The sequence below is a fragment of the Nicotiana attenuata genome, chromosome 7 (genome assembly GCF_001879085.1).
Source record: "Nicotiana attenuata strain UT chromosome 7, NIATTr2, whole genome shotgun sequence".
Classification (NCBI taxonomy): Eukaryota; Viridiplantae; Streptophyta; class Magnoliopsida; order Solanales; family Solanaceae; genus Nicotiana; species Nicotiana attenuata.
This window is the reverse complement of record NC_031995.1, coordinates 51,279,518-51,300,271: the sequence shown is the minus strand read 5'-3', so window position 1 is coordinate 51,300,271 and position 20,754 is coordinate 51,279,518. Positions and strand designations below refer to the sequence as shown.

At 36.0% G+C, this 20,754-nt stretch overlaps 2 protein-coding genes across 3 annotated transcripts; one reads left to right on the top strand and one right to left on the bottom strand.

Moving 5' to 3' along the window:
- LOC109229076 (sulfate transporter 1.3-like) lies at window positions 9,236–14,528 on the top strand. The gene is made up of 14 exons (XM_019394392.1): window positions 9,236–9,322; window positions 10,207–10,549; window positions 10,638–10,686; window positions 11,411–11,618; window positions 12,022–12,196; window positions 12,277–12,342; window positions 12,441–12,554; window positions 12,656–12,772; window positions 12,862–12,988; window positions 13,084–13,370; window positions 13,451–13,641; window positions 13,710–13,795; window positions 13,881–13,957; window positions 14,047–14,528. The coding sequence occupies exons 2-14, from the start codon at window positions 10,214–10,216 to the stop codon at window positions 14,182–14,184; spliced, it is 1,971 nt and encodes a 656-aa protein (XP_019249937.1). The 5' UTR covers window positions 9,236–9,322; window positions 10,207–10,213; the 3' UTR covers window positions 14,185–14,528.
- LOC109229075 (non-specific lipid-transfer protein-like protein At2g13820) lies at window positions 16,129–19,880 on the bottom strand. 2 transcript variants are annotated; one of them, XM_019394390.1, is made up of 4 exons: window positions 19,380–19,880; window positions 19,252–19,273; window positions 17,982–18,008; window positions 16,129–16,404 (listed from the first exon to the last, which is right to left on the bottom strand). In XM_019394390.1, exons 1-4 carry the CDS (start codon window positions 19,732–19,734, stop codon window positions 16,212–16,214), a joined length of 597 nt encoding a protein of 198 aa, XP_019249935.1. In that variant the 5' UTR covers window positions 19,735–19,880; the 3' UTR covers window positions 16,129–16,211. The 2 variants fall into 2 exon arrangements, with proteins under 2 accessions (XP_019249935.1, XP_019249936.1); XM_019394391.1 differs by lacking the exon at window positions 19,252–19,273 and having other exon boundaries at window positions 16,144–16,404; window positions 19,380–19,875.

Here is a 20,754-nt window from a genome sequence, read left to right as displayed (position 1 = left end):
TTGAGGTTCAAGATCCTCTCTATCTTGCATAATGCTAGATGCAACATTATATGCAAAGATATAATTCACCACTATATCCAATCGATTCAAATTTGTCTCAATATCGATTGGATTTATTGATAGTTCCTTATTTTCTTGAGTCTCAGGCTCATTGATTTCCTCATGAACCTCATGATTGGTTAAATCGTGGATTTCTTCATGAGGCTCTTTCGTAGTGTCATCTTGATTATTTGTTTTCCTTTTTTTAGGATTTCGATCCTTAGAACCTAATGGTCTGCCACGTTTTAGGCGTGCTTTTGACTCATTAGCTATGACACTAGAAGATTGTCCAACACGAACATCAATACGAATTAGAACATTCTCTGCAGGGCTATGTGATTTGGTTATCCTTTTCGGATCCGTAAATACATCTGGCATTTGATTTGGTATTTTTTGAAAATAAATAATCTTTTGCACCTCTTTTTCACAAATAGAGGCACGTGGATCAAGATGAGACAATGATGGATTTTTTCACAGAATTTCCCATTTGGTTTCACCAATTACTCCCCCTAATTTTGGGGAAAATGCTTCATCGAATCGACAATCTGCAAATCGAGCAGTGGATAAATCTCTCCTTAATGTTTCGAGGTAGCGAATAATGGAGGGCGATTCAAACCTAGCATATATTCCTAACCTTCTTTGGGAACCCATTTTAGTGCGATATGGTGATGCTACAGGCACATATACTGCCTGCAACGGGGAATATTTTTGATAATTTGTCGGTCTGAGACGAACTAGCATTGCTGCACGCAAAATGGCGTGACCACAAACAGAAGTGGGTAACCTCGTTTTCATGAGTAATAGTCTTACTATCAATTGCAGACGTTTAATTAAAGACTCTGCAAGGCCGTTTTGAGTGTGAACATGAGCTACAGGATGTTTCACTTTTATCCCCATTGATAAGCAATAATCATTAAATGCTTGGGATGAAAAGTCAGCAGCATTATCGAGTCTAATAGAATTAATTGGATTATCGGAAAATTGTGCCCATAATCGGATTATTTGTGCTATTAATTTTGCAAATGCCAGGTTGCGAGATGACAATAGGCACACATGAGACCATCTAGAAGATGCATCTATTAAGATCATAAAGTATCTAAACGACCCACTAGGTGGGTGAATAGGTCCACAAATGTCCCCTTGTATACGTTCCAGAAACGCGGGGGACTTAATCCCAACCTTTGTTGGTGATGGTCTAATAATTAACTTGCCTTGATAACAAGAAGTGCAAGAAAATTTATTATTTAAAAGAATCTTTAAATTCTTTAATGGATGCCCATTTGAGTTTTCTATAATCCATCTCATCATAATTGATCCAGGATGTCCCAATCGATCATGCCAAAGTACAAAAGTATTGGAATCAATAACCTTTTGGTTTATGATAGAATGTGCCTCAATTGCACTAATTCTTGTCCAATACAGGCCGCAAGATAAGACGGGAATTTCTCAATAACCCTTTTCTGGCCAGAGACATTCTTTGTAACGATAAGATATTCAAGGTTACTCTCATCTATTGTCTCAATATGATATCCATTTTGGCGGATATCTTTAAAACTCAACAAGTTCCTCTTGGACTTGGAGGAGAACATTGCATTCTCTATGATAAGTATTGTTCTCTTAGGCAGAGTTATAGTAGCTCTTCCGGAGCCTTCAATTAGATTACTACTACCAGAAATTGTAGTAACATCTGCCTTACACATACTTAAATGAGAGAAATATTTCTTCTCTTTGAATATTATATGTGTCGTACATGAATCAATTGAGCAAATATTTTTACAATTGAACTTTGATCAAACTTTGAGAGATATCCACATTTGTTTGATCCATTGAATAAAGACGGTTGAACGTTTTCTAATCTTGATGCACAGTTGAAAGGTCTTCTAGGTCTTGATCAATTGTTGTTTGTTAATTCTTCTCTAAGAGGTAAGAGAAGACAACGAACACCACTGACTTACGTGCACAACCTTTCAGCATAGGCGCAACTGGATATTGAAAACTTAAAACATGTTTCTACACATATAAAGCCAATTGTTAAACAATAAAATATTGTAGTCAATTGGATATTGAAAACTTAAACGTGTTATTTATTTACCAAATTTATACATAGAATGTTACAACTTCTAATGTTCAACTCCAGTAACTTTTTTTTTTCACATCACAATTACTTTAATAATAATATATTAATCCTTGAAGACTAAATAAATTGAAACATCGTTTGCCACGAATACTAGGATTACATTTAATCAAAACGAACTAATATTATTTCATAAAATAAATAATACTAATGACCACTACTCATGTAAAGAATTATGATTACATGATGTTTATTCACTAGTTATTACGAATATGCAAAAATAAAAATCAAACTACTCAATCATCTTTAACCACAGATCCATCACCGATCAAGTGGTCTATTTTTCCATCGGGGTGCTCAAAGAAGTCTGCCACATCCAAGTGGGTGATGTCAAATTCATTGTCAGAGACAAAATTAGCTCAGGGCCTTTATTCTTTAGAGATGCTTGATAAAGCTCAACTAAATGTCTTCGTGTACGGCAAATATTTGCCCAATGCCCTTTTCCACCACAACGATAACATTCAGTTTCTGAACCATTTGTCTTTGGCTTCACAGCTTTTCCTTTCCACTTTTGGTGGTTATTTTTCTTTTGGGGGTGATTAACACCAGGAAAATTTCTTCCTTGGCGACGGCTACGGCCACGGCCACAGCCACGAACAGGGCCACGACCTTTTCCACGCTTAGCATAATGAGAATACACCTCATCCACTTCAGGCAATAGTGTAGAGCCATTGGCCCGATTATCGTGATTTCTCATAAGCAAGTCGTTGTTTCATTCAGCCACAAGGAGAAGAGAAATCAACTCAGAGTACTTTTTGAAACATTTCTCTCTGTAGTGTTGTTGCAGGACCATATTGGAGGCATGAAACGTTGTAAACGTTTTTTCAAGCATATCATAGTCAGTGATAGTATCTCCACAGAGTTCCAATTTAGAAGTAATTCTGAACATCGCAGAATTATATTCAGAAACAGACTTAAAATCTTGGAGCCTCAGATGAGCCCAATCATATCGTGCTTGTGGAAGAGTGACCAACTTTAAGTTGTCATATCTTTCCTTTAAGCCATTCCACAAAACAAGTGGATCTTTGACTGTGAGATATTCTATTTTCAACCCTTCATCAAGGTGATGGCGCAAGAAAATCAAGGCCTTAGCACAGTCTTGTGTAGATGCTTTATTTTTGTCTTTAATGGCATCTCCAAGACCCATTGCATCTAAATGGATTTCAGCATCCAACACCCATGTCATATAGTTCTTGCCCGAAATTTCAAGGGCAACGAACTTTCTTTTCATAATGTCATTCATAATTAAAAAGAGGAGAAAAGTTATACCTTAATCTTCTCAAAGAGCTTCTTGAGACGGTAGAGTTTCGTGCTGATAACGTGAAATAAAACAACAAAGAAGAATATTGCAAAGAAAGGGAGAGAGAATTCTTATTGCTTTAAGATGAATTACAATGGAATAGGACCCCTCTATTTATAGGGAAAGAGTGACTTCGCCACCAAATAAAATCCCTAAAATCTCTCTAAAATATAGATATTCGCCTTAAATAAAACTCTAGTTCTCGATAACTTTCTCTTCAAATTGTGTATTTCACTCTATTTTGTTTGACAGCAATATCGTCTTTTACTATGGGGTATGGAACTTGTGTTAATTGGAGTAATAGCTAAGCGTTAGTGAGGAATCACTTACAAATCAATATTTTTCATAAATACACTTTTATTGATGAGTTATAGTATGTTACTTGTTTGGTAACTTATTTACTCGTTGGAAGCACGGAATGTTGGGGTTTTTTTTTTTTTGGGGGGGGGGGGTGGTGTTGAACATATTGTATGAGGTATGGTTTATAATAAATGGTCGAAATATAACATGACACGTGGAATCGAAAATATGCAAAAGTCAAGTCAAGTAACGGCCAATATCGGATACAATAAAGGCAACCGACATCAGGTAGATCCCGAAGGGAGCATAGTCAACGGGAGAAGATTGGGTATTTGCCATCGGATATCATTAAATGGAGGAATATTCTCTAATATTAAATGAGCGACTGTTACAGAGAATATTTGCATTCATGGCCTACCATTACATGCTTATCAATGGCTCTTTATTATCATTTAAGAGGAGCTTGATCCTAGGATCTTGTTTCCCTAGGTAAAATAATAAATAGCAAGCTTAGCAGCTATTGTAATGACACGAAATACTATCTGCATATTAAAGCTTTATCTTGTTACTTTTACTATCAATCTAACAACTTTGCTTAAGCTTTATCGTTATTCTCATTTTTGTTCTCTGAGACATTGCGCTCGGAGCCAAACTTGTCATCTTCTTCAATTTAAATCACTAATCTTAATATTTATTTTATCTCTTTATCATTTTTTTGGATCAAACCAATTTTCTTTTCTATTAACCACGTAATAAATTCAAGTGTACCATTTTACGGGTAAACAGTTTGGTGCCCACTGTGGGGCATAGCGTAATTGCTTTGATACATTCGTTTATTACTGACTTGTTCGATTTTTTCCTTAGTAAGAAATCAAATATGGCATTTAATGATGTCACCATCATACACAATGTTGAGGGACACAAAGATTTGCCTCAACATGATGACTCAATCAGCGACAATCGTAACGAAGGAGACGAAATAACCCCGGTTCGTGAAGGACTACCCTCGGCATGTGCGGGATTCAACTCCCGATGATGTGGAAGAAGAGCATGTTATGGAGACGGTAAAAATGTCCAGAGGGCAGTATAAAGCAATCATGAGTCACCTCTCAAGGCAGGATCGGGTAATAACGGAGTTAAAACAAGCGTTGTCAGGTGCTTCCAATAATGCAAACGGAAGGGGACCGCTTCCTCCCAGTGTTCCAACAAATCAAACTGCTCAGAGAGTTGATAATAACACCCCAAGAGGTGAAGTCGGTTTTGACGGTGCTGGAGGGATCGGTAGCGGATCTGGGCATGACAACGGGAATGATCCCTTCAAAACCGAGCTTATGAGGTATATGAGGGAAACGAACGAACAAATGGATCAAAATGCGAAGGAATTTTATGCTCGGATGGATCAGATTCTGGGCACGCCAGTCCTAAAAGGTCCAGAATTGAAAAAATACACACAATTGGCCTTCAAGCCGAGCGCACCACCAGAGTTAATTCCAAAGAGGTTCAAGATGTCGAAAATACCAAAATACAATGAGACTTCAGATCCGCAGGAGCACATCACAACCTACACCACGGCAGGGTATGATTTGGCTCAACATGAGATCGAACCGGTCTTGCTGAAGAAGTTTGGTGAAACCCTCACAAAGGGGGGCCCTATCATGGTATTCTCTTTTACCCGAATATTCAATTGACTCTTTTGAGATGCTTGCTGACTCGTTTATTAAGGCCCGTGCCAAAGGAAGGAAGGTTCAGTCCAGAAATACGGATATATTAAGGTTTGCGCAGCACGAGTCCGAACTGCTGCGAGAAATAATAATCACGTTCCAGAAAGAGAGGATGTTGCTACCAATGGTACTAGATGAGTGGGCAGCAGAAACATTCACAAAGGGTTTAAGTCTACGGAGTTCTGATGCCTTCCAAAAGCTGAAGAAAAGCCTGCTTGAGTTTCAAGCAACCACATGAGCGGATGTCCATAACCGCTATGAGTCTAAAATAAGGATAGATAACGACCAACTCAGGTTCCCGATATCAACCAAGGGACAGGATCGAGACAAAAACCAAGATAAGGTTAAAAGCGACTTTGATGCGGATCGACGGTCCTCTAGAGGTTGTTTTTTGCCGTATGAAAGAACCGAAGGACGTAACAGCAAAGGGTTTCGGTCATCGTATAGGTTTGCTCCCGATAGAAGAACCGATCGGGGCCACAACAACAGATCGTTATAAGAGAAGGAGGTACTAGGGGCCAAAGACTCCGCACATCCCAGGTTATCAGATTACAACTTCAACATCAGCTTAGAAGAGTTGGTATCGGCAATGAAGAATCTCACAGAAGCACGGTTCCCGAAGCCAATTTGGTCTGATCCTAGCTAGAGGGATCCCAATTTGTGGTGTGAATATCATGGGACTCATGGCCATAGAACTGGGGACTACCGGCATCTACGTGAAGAGGTGGCGACATTATTGAAGAATGGCCACCTTAGGAAATTCTTAAGAGATTGAGCCAAGAACAACTATGGACGAAGCCGGGGACAATGCCGAGCCTTCGAAGGTAGTAGAAGGCTTCCTTGTCCTTGTTTTTCTTTGGGCCTCCACTGAAGAAAAGACTAGTGTTTCCAAAGAGAGCAGTGAAAGAAGCCATGGTAACAAAAGGTCAGTAAAACTTTTGCTGAGAAAGTTGAAGAAGATGGGAAAATTTCTAAGTGAGTGCAGAGAAGAAGAAAGGCTTATGGAAATTTTGGAAGTAAATAAGTAAAAATAATGAGTAGAAGTGAAGTTATGGACGGCAAAAATCGTGGTCATGATTACCTCGAAAATCGGCAAAAATATTTGTTGAATCGTGGGGTAATACGTGTTCGGGGTATTAAATGCGAGAAGACGTGCGTCATTTCAAGCGTCAGAGACTGTTCAGGAACTTTTCCGCCAAGAAAAGAATCTTCACCAACTTCCCGCTAACACAAAGATACGTCACATGAAAGCAGGGGAGCTATTTGTATGAGGTAAAACTGGTTTATAACAAATGGTCGAATGGTAACATGACACGTGGAATCGAAGATAGGCAAAAGTCAAGTCAAGTAACGACCAATACCGGATACAACAAATGCAACCGACATCAGGTAGATCCCGAAGGGAGCATAGTCAACGGGAGAAGATCAAGAATTTACCATTGGATAACATTCAATGAGGGAATATTCTGTAACATTAAATGAGCGACCGCTATAGAGAATATTGCATTCAAGCTCCGTTACATGCTCATCAATGGCTCTTTATTATCATTTAAGAGTAGCTTGATCCTATGATCTTGTTTCCCTAGGTAAAATAATAAATAGCAGGCTTAGCAGCCATTGTAAGGACGTGAAATACTTTCTGCATACTAAGGGGTCGTTTGGTATGAGGTATAAGAAGGTATAATGCTGGTATAAACAATTAATGCCACCTTAATACTTTGTTTGGTTAGCAAACCTGGTATAAGCTATCCCGGGATTAAAGTACCGAGATAACTTATACCTTGTAGAGGGTGGTGTAATTAGTGCCAGGATAACTTATACACTTCTTAGAAATTATGCAATTATCATTTTTAGTACAACATACCAAACAGTGGATAAAAAACAATACCACGATAACTAATCCCAGCATAACTTATCCCGGCATAAGCTGTATTTAAACCAAACGACTCCTAAAGCTTTATCTTTTTACTTTTGCTCTCAATTTAACAATTTTGCTTAAACTTTATCGTTATTCTCATTTTTGTTCTCGGAGACATTGCTTTTGGAGCCAGACTTGTCATCTTTTTCAATTTCAATCACTAATCTTAATATTTATTTTATATCTTTATCATTCTTTGGATCAAATCAATTCGCTTGTCTATTAAACGTAACAAATTCAACGGTGTATATATATATATATATATATATATATATATTGGGGACCATTATTGCTGCCCACAAATAGAGTGTCTGGCCCCTTCCTTTGCCAGGATATCTGCTACCCTATTTGGGAATGTTGGAGTTGTATTATGTAATTTTAAATTATTCCAATAAGATCAAAAGTCATTTTCTGATTTATCTGATACTTGATTGCCTCTCAAATAAAAAACTCAAAAATGGAAAAGAATAGTCTTTTTTCAACGGAAAAAACTCAGATTACAATATTAAAAATTGTTTCTTTATACATTTTTTCCCCAAGTTGATATTTTTTCTTTACTGTTTGAGTTGTTAGGACGTGGTATTATTCAAAGTTATATTAGTTTAGAATATATGTTAAATTTCTTAACACTTACTTTAATTTTTAAATTTTATTTCTTAAAAGTATTTTTCATAATTCTTTCTATTTTTGTCACTCATGTTTTTGTAAATATGTAAATTAGCATCAATAAGACAATAACAACAACTCAGTGGAATACGGCAAGTGAGGTTTGGGGATGGTAGTGTATATGCAGACCTTACTCCTACCCTAGAAAGGTAGATAGGCTGTTTCCGATAGACTCTCGGCTCAAAAGATAAAAGGAAACAATAGAAACAAGTAATATCAACAAATAGGGATAGAAAGATAGTAACAACAATCTCTAAGCTAGAAAAATAGATGGAAGGAAGCAGTAGCTAAATATATAAATTAGCATTTAAAAATTCATGGGGTTTAATCACCGGCGAAGCCACCTTTTACAAAGGGTGGTCACCGAAATATTATGAAAAATTACACTGTGTATATATGTAAAATATTGGTTTTAGATGTTTAAAACATATATTGAACATCCTTTGTCGGGATTTTTTTTTTAGTTCTTTCAAATCTGAACACCCTTGGAAACATTTCTGGCTTCGCCACTGAATTTAATGCCCATGAATCTGAGCTTAGGCCTCGCGTCGTCCTAAACCAAGTGCGCCTCGCCTCTTGCCATCGCCTTTTAGAATAATGATTTAAGCTAAATGTTCATAAGAGTCACTGTCTCCTTCAATTCCCAACTTGAAAGACCTGTAACAAAGTTGATATTGCAGCTATAAGCTAGAAACTGAAGAATCTCATTTTATTTATGATATATCGTTTAAATTCATTTGATTTCTTTCTTCTAAAAATAGCTGTACAATTCATAGGGCGTGGCAAACAGAAGTTGTCTCTAGCTTTATCCAATCCAGAATGTAAAATAAACCTTCTTGTCACAAGCCAGAGAAGACTTTTTGAACACATAATGGAGTATTATATACCATTGAAGCTGTAGTTATATATAACTACAATATTTAAGTCAATACCCTGGGAAGGCCATTGCTATCGTTTAATCACCCAAGATATAGTTTATATTAGATTACCTATATATCATACAATCATTGTGTATTAAATAAATCAAAATTTGCATTTGTTTAAATGCTTAAAATCTTGGGTCAGCCCTTTTTTCGGCCCTCTGTATTTGGAATAAATTCGATCTAAGTTCATTGGTAAGGTCTTCTTGAATCAATACAACAGTTGACTTTTGAAAACTCTATAAACCTATATAAGCAATAGTTCCCTTTTCCCTTTTCTCAAGTATCTCTCCTGCTAAACTCCTCACCATCCTTCTTCCCTAGGTACATTTTTTAGACATGCTTGTTTTGATTCCTAGATAAATGCATATTCTTTTAAAAACTTTTTTGCATTCTTGGTAAGTTTTGGTGGATCCAACAACAGAGCCGATTCATGATTTAAACTTGACAGCTTCGGTCTTTAATTATATATATTCTCTCTACCGTCTCATTGCACTATTATAATTGTGTGGGTTCAGAACTTGATATTTCATGAAATTTTTAGTGATCTTTCACATATTATTTATCCATATTTTACGTCAAAAATATTAAATCCAGTTGAACCAGTGGAGTCTTATGTTGCATCTGCCCTTATTTGACCGAACCAATGTTTGAGGTCGAGCCAAATATCTCTATGATAAAATAAATATAAATTGAGTTAGATATACATTTCAAAACCAATGTTTTTAATTTGCTTGTCATTTCTTGGTTGCGGATACAACATTTCTCACTTTTGCAATTATGGGTTTACAACTTACTAATATCACCCATGCGCTAAGTCAAAAATATTGGCTTCCATCCAGAGGCGGACCTACGCAATAGGTAGAGGGGTTATTGGTATCCGTAAAGTTTGGCAAAAATTTCATGTATACATGTATATGCCTTTAGAAAATAGTCATATACTAATAGTGTGCACTCTATATACAAAGCAGATTTTGATTGAATAAAAAAAGTACACGTTCAAATCCTGGGTCCGCCTCTGGTTCCATCGACCCCCTAGAGTCTGTGTTGGACCGCCGGTACTACTTTAGAAGTTACTTTGCACAATTCAAATTTTTTGTCGTCCCACACGGTTGACAAAACCAAAGTAGAATATTATTTTAATTGCTTGTCCTTTCTTGTATGAAAATTTATGTTAACGTATTCATCCTCCGTTTGTATATTTGTAGGTAAAGAATGAGTCATCGTGTTAGTGACTATTCTGGGGAAATGGATACAGACATAAATAGAGTGGCTTCCTCAAGGAGACATTCAGACAACTTGCCTTATGTTCACAAAGTTGGAGTTCCTCCAAAACCAAACTTACTCAAGGAAATTACTGAAACTATTAAGGAAACATTTTTTCATGATGATCCTTTGCGACATTTTAAGGACCAATCTAAGACAAAGAAATTGCTTCTTGGCATTCAAGCTGTTTTTCCCATTCTTGATTGGGGAAGGTCTTATAATTTCACCAAGTTTAAAGGTGACCTTATTGCTGGCCTTACTATAGCCAGTTTGTGTATCCCTCAGGTAAATTACAACTAGGTCATTCATTATTTGGAGTTTGTTTTTTTGTTGCCATGTTAATTAACTAGTGTTTCTAAACTTGGCCTTTCAGGATATTGGCTATGCAAAACTTGCAAATTTGGATCCTAAATATGGGCTATGTAAGTTCACTCTCCCTTTTACCATCCTTAATCAGTGGCGGATTCTGAATTTAAACTTGACGGACTAACCCATCCCTTTTACCATCCTTAATCAGTGGCGGATTCTGAATTTAAACTTGACGGACTAACCCATCCCTTTTACCATCCTTAATCAGTGGCGGATTCTGAATTTAAACTTGACGGACTAACCCATGCTGTGTTTGTAATTGTGGGTTCACAATTTAATATATGTTGAAATTTTGGTTGTTCTTCACTAGATATCTATAATATGTGTTGTAAATATTGGATTCAGTTGAAACCATAGTATAGTAGCTCCATCCGCCTCTAGCCCTACCCTCGGGAGGCAGATTTAGAACGGATTATGTGGGTTCAACTAAACTCATTACTTTTGGCACCACCAATATATTCTAAAATATATAAATATAGTAAGAGCAGCCCACCAAAGGCAGACCTACATTATAGAATGAGGGGTGCACCCGTGAAGTTCGGTAAAAATTCTATATCTACTTGTACATGTCTTTAAAAATTAGTAGTGGCACCCTATATACAAAGCAAATTCTGGTTGAATGCAAATGTGCGCCCCCTACCTTTAAATTCTGGATCTGCCTCTGACACCCACCAACTTTAAATTCTGGATTTGCCTCTGGCCCAATGGTGCTCCCCTTCTTTATTACTTGCCTTTACTATCAGGTTGAAAGATTAATTTTCATTTTGTTTATTACAGACAGTAGCTTTGTGCCACCCTTGGTTTATGCCTTTATGGGTAGTTCCAGAGATATTGCAATAGGGCCAGTTGCTGTGGTGTCGCTCTTGCTTGGAAGCATGCTTCAGGCAGAGTTTGATCCTGTTAAACAAAAACTCGAGTATCAGCGCCTTGCTTTCACTGCTACATTTTTTGCTGGCATTACTCAGTTCATTCTTGGATTTTTCAGGTTATATTCTGCTTCCTTGAATATGCAACAATTACTATTCCTTGAAGGGGCTCAGATTATGAGTGTCAGACCTTTTAATTTTCGGTGTAAATTAGGACGTTGAATCTGTATTCTGTTTCAACTAAAATGCCATAGTAAAAAAGGTACATAAATAGTACTATAAAGGTTCATAATTGAAAAGAGCGACATGGACAGTGAAGATACATATGAAGCATTTGACTGTCATAGCAAGAGAAAACTGTTTGACTGTCCAAATAGATGTTACATACAAATGGATATATAGAAATAGTATTACATATAGGGTACATGCTTTAACATGTATGTTACTAATCTCAATTTTTTCCTATGGCATTTTAGCACTAGAATAAGCTGACTTGTATTCTTTTTTTCTCTCTTTAATTAGGTTGGGTTTCTTGATTGACTTTCTGTCTCATGCTGCGATAGTCGGCTTCATGGCTGGAGCAGCCATTACTATCAGCCTTCAACAGCTGAAAGGTCTGCTTGGCATAAAGAAATTCACAAAGGAAACTGATATTGTTTCTGTTATGAAATCAGTTTTTGCTGCAGCACATCATGGGGTCAGACAAATCTCAATGTATTCCCTTTTTGTTTTCTTCAACTTGTTAATAGAGCTAACTATCATTCTCTTTTGGATCAGTGGAACTGGCAGACTATTGTGATTGGTGTATCTTTCTTGGCTTTCCTTCTAGTCGCCAAGTTTATCGTAAGAATCAAAATAAGTACAACTAATTCTGTTACCATCATGGTTGATCTGATTGCCAATTATTAATGCTTTTTGTTTTGCCTTTTATTGTTGAACAGGGAAAAAAGAACAAGAAATACTTTTGGGTGCCTGCAATTGCTCCAATGATATCCATTATCCTCTCGACGTTCTTTGTGTTTATCTTCCATGCTGAAAAGGATGGTGTCCAAATTGTGAGTTCTTATATTATCATAGTTGTTATGTTATCGCTATATTATTTTTATCTTTTTTTCTTTCTTTTGTGCCTTACATTTGATCTTTTTATAACATCAAGGTAAGACACATCGATCGAGGGATCAATCCACCATCACTGAAGCAAATTTATTTCAGTGGTGAAAATTTAACCAAAGGATTCAAAATTGGTGCAATTTCTGGTTTGATAGCACTAACTGTAAGTTATGCTTCGCATCACATTAATAGTAATTTCTTGGCCAGGCATCAAAAAGCTTATTTTTATTGTACAAACTTGTTGAATTATAGGAAGCTGCTGCTATTGGAAGAACATTTGCAGCATTGAAGGATTACCAGTTGGATGGAAACAAAGAAATGGTAGCTTTAGGAACAATGAATATAGTTGGCTCGATGACGTCCTGCTATGTGGCTACAGGTAGGTGCAAAAACACAGAGAAACAAGTCTATGCTTATTCCTACCTAAATTTCTCAGTAAAATTGATTGCAAATAAACTTGCAATTGTTGCGCAGGATCCTTTTCTCGTTCAGCAGTCAACTATATGGCTGGATGCCATACGGCAGTCTCAAACATTATCATGTCATGTGTCGTGTTACTAACTTTAGAACTGATCACACCATTGTTCAAGTACACGCCGAATGCTATATTGGCTTCCATCATCATATCTGCAGTTATCGGGTTGATAGATATCGATGCAATGAAACTCCTATATAAGATTGATAAGTTTGATTTTGTTGCCTGCATGGGAGCCTTCTTTGGGGTGGTTTTCGACTCTGTTGAGATAGGCCTCTTGATCGCGGTAAACAAGCTGGACAATTCTTCTTTATCTTAATTTCTTGGATTATTACATCATACTAAGGCAACATTATCATTTATTAGGTTGCTATATCATTTGCCAAAATCCTCCTCCAAGTTACAAGGCCTCGGATTGCTGTTCTTGGGAAGATCCCTAGGACTACTGTATACAGAAATATACAGCAATATCCAGAAGCAACAAGGGTCCCTGGAATTCTTATTGTGAGAGTTGATTCTGCTATTTACTTTTCCAACTCCAACTATATGAGGGACAGGTACTAATTGCTACTTCGTTAGCTTAACGATATAAGTTGGATTCGTACTAAAATCAAAGTTTTTGCAGGATACTAAGATGGCTAATTGATGAAGACGAAATGCTGAAAGAAACTAATCAACAAAGAATCCAGTATTTGATAGTTGAAATGTCGCGTAAGGAATTCTCCAAAAACTATATTCTTCGAATTCTTTGTCCCTGAGGTTTTCGTTGAGTAACTTGATTCTTGCTCTCTTGCAGCTGTTACTGATATGGATACAAGTGGAATTCATTCCTTAGAGGATTTGTTTAAGTCCCTCCAGAAAAGAGAAGTTCAAGTAAGCTAAAAATAGTATATAAATTTTACATTTGTACCAATCTTTTTGAGGGGCTAATATATTTATGTACACTTTTGATTTGTTTACAGCTTGTTCTGGCAAATCCAGGGCCACTGGTGAATGACAAGCTTCATGCATCTGGTTTTCCAGACATGATTGGAGAAGACAACATTTTCCTCACTGTGGCAGATGCTGTCATGACATTTGCCCCAAAATTGGAGCCCTGAATCTTGACAAATACAGTAAAAACACTTACAAAAGAACTATGTTACTATCAAAGAATCACATGTTTAACTTAAGAAAGTTCAAGGTGTCTATATGATGGTTTTGGTGGGAGTTGTAAATTTGCTTTTGGCTGGGCATTGAAAAGAATTTTTTTTTTTTTAAATGTATCTTTCTTTATTTATTTCAACTCCATGTATTCCTTTGGTGGTACTTCTTTCACATACAATGTTTTAGAGAGAGTACTACATGACTAATTTACCTTGTATTTTTGCTTTGTTGACTTGGGCATGAGAAATGTGTTGGAAGATTGAGTAATGCACAATATGCTTTCTTGTTTGACTTCTAATGATCTGTTATGCAACCTAAAAACATGTAAACTTCATAGTATTGTTGTTGAATTATCAATACCATATCTTCTAGTTTAGTTAGTATGTTAATTAATTGGTTCATTACATAAATAAGATTCCATAAGTTTGGGACTTTGGAACAAAACAAAAAAAGGGAGATTCAATCGAGTGTTTCACTCTCCCAGGGATTTACAAATGTATCGAATGCTCATACGAGAAAGTTAACTCATAGGTCTAGAACCTGGGGGATTATGGTCTTATTGGTGCATACAACAATAGGGTCTTTAACTAAGGTGACATCGTAGAAAAACATGTGGTTGGATTGAATCTTTTTCGAGGGAACTACTTTCTTTCCCAACTTTCCACTTGAATTTAGTCCCTCATATACAGCCAAGAAAGTAACTTAATCCTTCACTTTTAGTTTTGCTCATGTATAGTTCCTCATCTATATTCACTGTAGTAACTTAACATCTTATTTTCAGTTATGATCAGATTTGGTTCATCACATATAATTAGCAATCATAACGAGATACAACTGCAAAAACTCATTCTAATTTCTAGGCCAGAAAAATACATGTAGTAAGCATGTGAATTGAATTGTCCTTTTTATTAAACAATATGGAACACCTACCTAAAACGGAGTGAAATAGCATGTTAGCTTTATTTAAACCCTTTATCCAGATAAATAAAGAAAAGCTATTACTCTAACAGACTAAACATACTATTATTAAAGTTGACTTTCAGTTTTCATGCGATAATTGGATGCAATTATGGCTAAATGAGGCCACTAGCATGACTTGCTTGTTTAAAGAAGAAATCTGGGGCCCAATTACAACCAACCCGAGTTGCTGTGTAGATCTCATCTACCCCACGAACTAGGGGTGTGCATTCGATTTATCGATTCGATTTTGACCCTTATCGATAATTACTTATCGATTATCGATTTGTGCATATGCTTATCGTTATCGTTTCAATAAGATTTCAATTTTTTCGATTTCGATTTATCGATTTTGGGGCTTATCGATTCGGTTATCGATTACACCAATAAGAAAATTTGCGGGATTCCACGAAAAGTATATCGCTATAAACGCGCCTACCTAATATGGACAAAAAGAAGCTAAATAAGACGAACACCATTTATAATATAAAAATTGTGTCAACAAGCACATGCAACAAAACTAAAGTAAGGGATCAAATGTATGCCACCAACACTCCAACGGTATTAAAAAAACAAAACAAAACACATCATCACGGCTAATTCTGTTTTCCATTAATTTGAACTTCATTCCCTTGATCTTTAAATATGATCATTCCTTAAATGTGGTAGAGGAAATAATAGAGTAAGGGACTTAGGGTAAAGGAAAGGGTATAGATTAGGGAAAATAATATTGTATAGCAGCTTTCAAAATAGTAGCGGAATATATATACATTCTGTATGTTATATTAATCTACACAAATAGGTAATTACTCATTTAACAAGTGTCTACAGTCTAGGGGTGTGCATTCGATTTATCGATTCGATTTTGATCCTTATCGATAATTACTTATCGATTATCGATTTGTACATATTCTTATCGTTATCGTTTCAATAAGGTTTCGATTTTTCGATTTCGATTTCGACAACAAATAATCGATTCGATTTATCGATAAACCGATTCGAATGCACACCCCTACCACAAACATTACAGAAAAATGTTACTTAGAATAAAGAGAAAAATGCAGCTCCTATGGTCAGAGCCAGCGGCCCAAAAGATTGACAAAGTGAAGCTGAACCGGAACTTCCCGGAGCAGGCGCTGGAGCAACCACGTTGGTCCCTGCCGCAGTACTTGGTGTACCTGCTGTCGCGCTTGGTGATACAGCGGTCGGGGAAAGAGCTGCAATAAAAAACATTAAAAAGTTAAAAAAAAAAAAAAAAAAATCTTATCTACTTGGTAAAACTAGTAGAACTTAATTGTACTTCAATTGTAACACAATCCATTTGACTCTTCTTAATTCTTGAGTTGCAAAATTGTACAGCAGTTCACTATGGATATAAACATTCTAAATTCAAGTGAGAAGGCAAGAGATGATCCAACCTTGAGAAGAGACAAAAGGCAACTAAAGTCCATTATAACTTGTATCTAGAAATGGTTAGAAGGACATATTTATTGATACTCCGTTCACATAACATTATGCTTTCCGGAGCCGATGGTCTATGGAAACAGCCTCTCTATCCTCACAAGTTAGGGGTAAGGTCTGCGTACACACTACCCTCCCCAACCCCCACGGTATGGGATAATATTGGGTATGTTGTTGTTGTTGTTATGTTCACATAACAAAAGTGGGAAGAGGAGAAATCACAAGTTGAGAGAACAGATGTATACCAACTAAGAATCTACTTTCCTGAAAGGTCATATCATTGAAACCCAAACGCGAGATCATTTTCCAGGATAAGCAAGTTTGAAATGTAAAGAAACACATTTTCATTTCATTGTGTAAGCTTCCCAACAATAAAAGTTGAAAGGAATCATATGCCATGATGGGAACTAAGACGTATATCCTATAACCTATGCATGTATTAATCCCAAAAGATTACAATTAGTTATGTCCTCAAGAAAAACATTCCCATTCCTGCTGTCAAAGCCTAATATGTGAATGCAATATAAATGTGGGTCATTCAAAACATCCTGATTAATCATGGTGCATTAAATGATTGAAAAAGAAACCTTGCGAAGAAGGTGGATCGACTAAATCAAAATCATGTACAACAAAGCAGTAAAACACTATTTGTTCAAGTTATCCATATAGAATACTCTTCCTGAAAAATAAGCAAAATTTCCCCTCTAATTCTAATACAAGATTAAACAAAAACTCCCTAATTAAAACTTCAGTTTTAGTATTATCCCAAGTATCTTGTTCACTACAATGTGTTTTCAACAAACAAATTAATCAACTTCCAACTTCAAGCCAAAGTTGTCAAACCGACCATGGAACAAAAAAATTGGATATCGGATTTAGATCTAAGAAAAAATCTTTAATTTAGCCAATGAACTAGTGCAAAACCAATCTTCAATTGAATGGACTAATGTGAAAATATTTAGGGTTGGGTCCATTTTAACATACCAATCAGCTTTGTATGTAACTGTATACACACGAAATTTAAGCCCCTCGGAACATAAAAAGAGAAAAATTAGCGCATATCACCTTAAAACTACACTGAAAAACAAAAAGAATCTATTTTGGATAAATTGAATACTTGCCCTGTATACATCTAGTGGCGAAGCCCTAAGAATCTGAAATATAAAGCGTATCATAAAAAAGATTATTTCTTCACTTGTGTTCGCAAATATTGAGGAATTAGTGTGGCATTTAATCTAATTCAAGCACATTGCAATTTTCTATTTAGCCAAAGAAGCAGATGCAAGTAGAGAAGTGAAATTAAAATCAGAAAAGAAGGTTAAATTGTACATACCAGGTGCAGCTCCAGAGCCAATACTCACTGTAAAAACACAAAGGAAATTATTCAGTTAAAATATCAACTCAAATATAGAAATGAATTGAAAATATTACTCTAATTTTAAGTTTAAGATTTGGTTATTCATTAAGCAAAAAGCTGTTAACAGCCTCTTAAAAGCAATTAGTCAACAGAGACGCCAAAAATCCGAATCCCAAAAAAAAGAAACTAGAATGTATAGAAGATAACAGAAGAGATATAGGAGGAAAACATACATGTGTCTCTCTCCAGAAGCATAGAATAAGGAAAATATTTTACTTAATGAAATCATTGTTTGGTTACTTTGAATTTTGGTACTACAGTATATATTTCCTGAGCCTTGGCGTGACTGGTAAAGTTGTTGCCATGTGACCAGGAGGTCACGGGTTCGAGCTGTGAAAACAGTCTCTTGCAGAAACACAAGGTAAGGGTGCGTATAATAGACCCTTGTGGTCTGGCCCTTCCCCGGATCCCACGCATAGCGGGAACTTAGTGCACCGGGCTGCCCTTAGTATATATTTTCTTCATTTTCCACTAAAATTGAAAAATAACTTGTTGTCTTTAACAAATATTCCAGACTCCTATTTCATATAAAATGTTCAATCAACAATTAGACAATGTTGTTGTCAACCTTCAATATGCAAGAATTTCGTAAAAACATGTATATTTATATGCAACGCTACCATAAATTGTATGGATATCATTTTTATGTCCAACCAAATAAGGGAAAATAACTCAGAATAATGATTTCTAAAAGTGATGTGTAAAGATTTTTTCCGTACAACATGAGAACCATAAACAACTGCAGATGCTAGATAAAACACATTCTCAGAATCTGACAGACAACAGAAAAAGAGAGACGGGGAGATAGATAGAATATGGGGAAAGAAATTGTTGGTAATCTTTGTTCGAAACCAGAAAATTTTGTAAAGTAAAAGAGAAACAGAAATGCATAGGAAGAACAAAATTAAATCCGAGCCCTCTAAATTCACAGTGTGTCGTTAAGGAACTTAATGTCCTCCTAGTACCCGAGGTTTAGGATTATTACCTTAAACCCCAGTGTCCCAGTGTTTTAGCGAATGCAATAAGGCCGAGCAAATCACTTTGTTTTTGAAAAATAACGCAAAGCAAAATGGGAGAATTTCAGAATTTTTTCTATATCAGAAAATGAGGCTAAGCCTCTAAAATTTATAGAGAATGAAAGGGTGAGATGAAGAGGTGCAACTCAAAAATTGCCTCTTCCATTTACCATTCACGCCCATTTACGAAACCTAACAGAAAAAAAATCACAGAGCAGGTGAGAAATCACCATAACAAAACAAATATATTATGCATGTGATGTGATTAAGAAAGAAAGAGATAGATGGGGTAACTCACAACCACAATTGGTAACAGAAGGAGCAGAGACATGGCAAGCGGAAGGCAAAGATAAGGCCTTTGTGACATTAAGAGCAACACCCAACTGAGCACTGTTCTTGAACCCTTCACAGAGACACTCAGCGTCTGTTTTCAACACCATTTTCAGTCCAGAACAACAAGAACCCGCTGGTTTCTTCTCCGTACTGCCGTTGGTTACGAAAGACAAACAGTCAGCCAAGTTGAGTACCAGGTTGTTGCAATCTGCTGCTGGAGCAGGGGCCGATTGGTGTGCTGCTGACGTGAAACTGAAAGTGAAAATCCAGAATGAAAAAAGGCATAACAGAGCCGTAACTGAGTTGAACCCACAAGCCATTATTTTTTTCTTTTTTTGGGAGTAAAAGTTGGTGAGTTGTAAGGAAATGGGAAAGGTTTCGAGTTGATGTGTTGTGGAGAAAAGAGTGTCAGTGATATATAAAGTGGAGAAGATGGGAAAGGGGGGGCGAATTGTTAAGCAAGAGAATCGTTGCTTTTTTCCGGACTCGGGTCTGGCGGGAGTGAGCGGAAAGAAAGTTACTATGTGAACGTAGAAGGACACGTTGCGATAATTACTAATTCCTGTTCGCACTAATTTGTGTAAAAATTCTTCACTATCAAAGAAAATTAAATACCACTAAGAACTTGTTTGGGAAGCCATCTTGGAAATGGATTTAGGTGTAATTATACAGTTTGATGTATTTATTTGGCCAAGTAATTACTTGATCAGCACGAAATTAGGAGCTTGTTTGAAAAGCCACCTTGGAAATGGATTTGGGAGTAATTGGGTGTAATTACGCAGTTTGGCATGTTTGTTTGGCTAAGTAATTACTTGGTCAGCATGAAATTGGGTGTAATTGGAGGTGTGTAATTATACTCTCCAATTTAAGGGGAGGTGAGAATTGGTGGTAATTACACTATGTAATTGCAAGATTGCCTTTTAGTTTCTTTCCTTTTTGTTTTTATTTTAATTTATTTTTTTATAACTTTTTACTTCTATTATTTTAATTTTTTAATTTTATTTTAATTTTTTAATTTTATTTTACTTTTTAATTTCTTTTGAAATTTTAAAATATATTTTTCTTTGTACATTATTTATCTTTTATTTTTCTATATTTACTTCTTGTGATTTCATGTAATTGCTTATATTTTATTTTTTATTTATTTTATTATTTTATTTTTTTAAACTACACCTCATAATATTAGAAATAATGAGTCATTAACAAACTTGACATATAATGAGTGATGCAATTAAAGTGGAATTTCGTTGCTGAATGTGTCATGTTTCCTAATTATTAAGTTGTACTGGAACTTACTATTATTATGTTGAAATTTGACATATGTTAAACTTTTTTTTTTT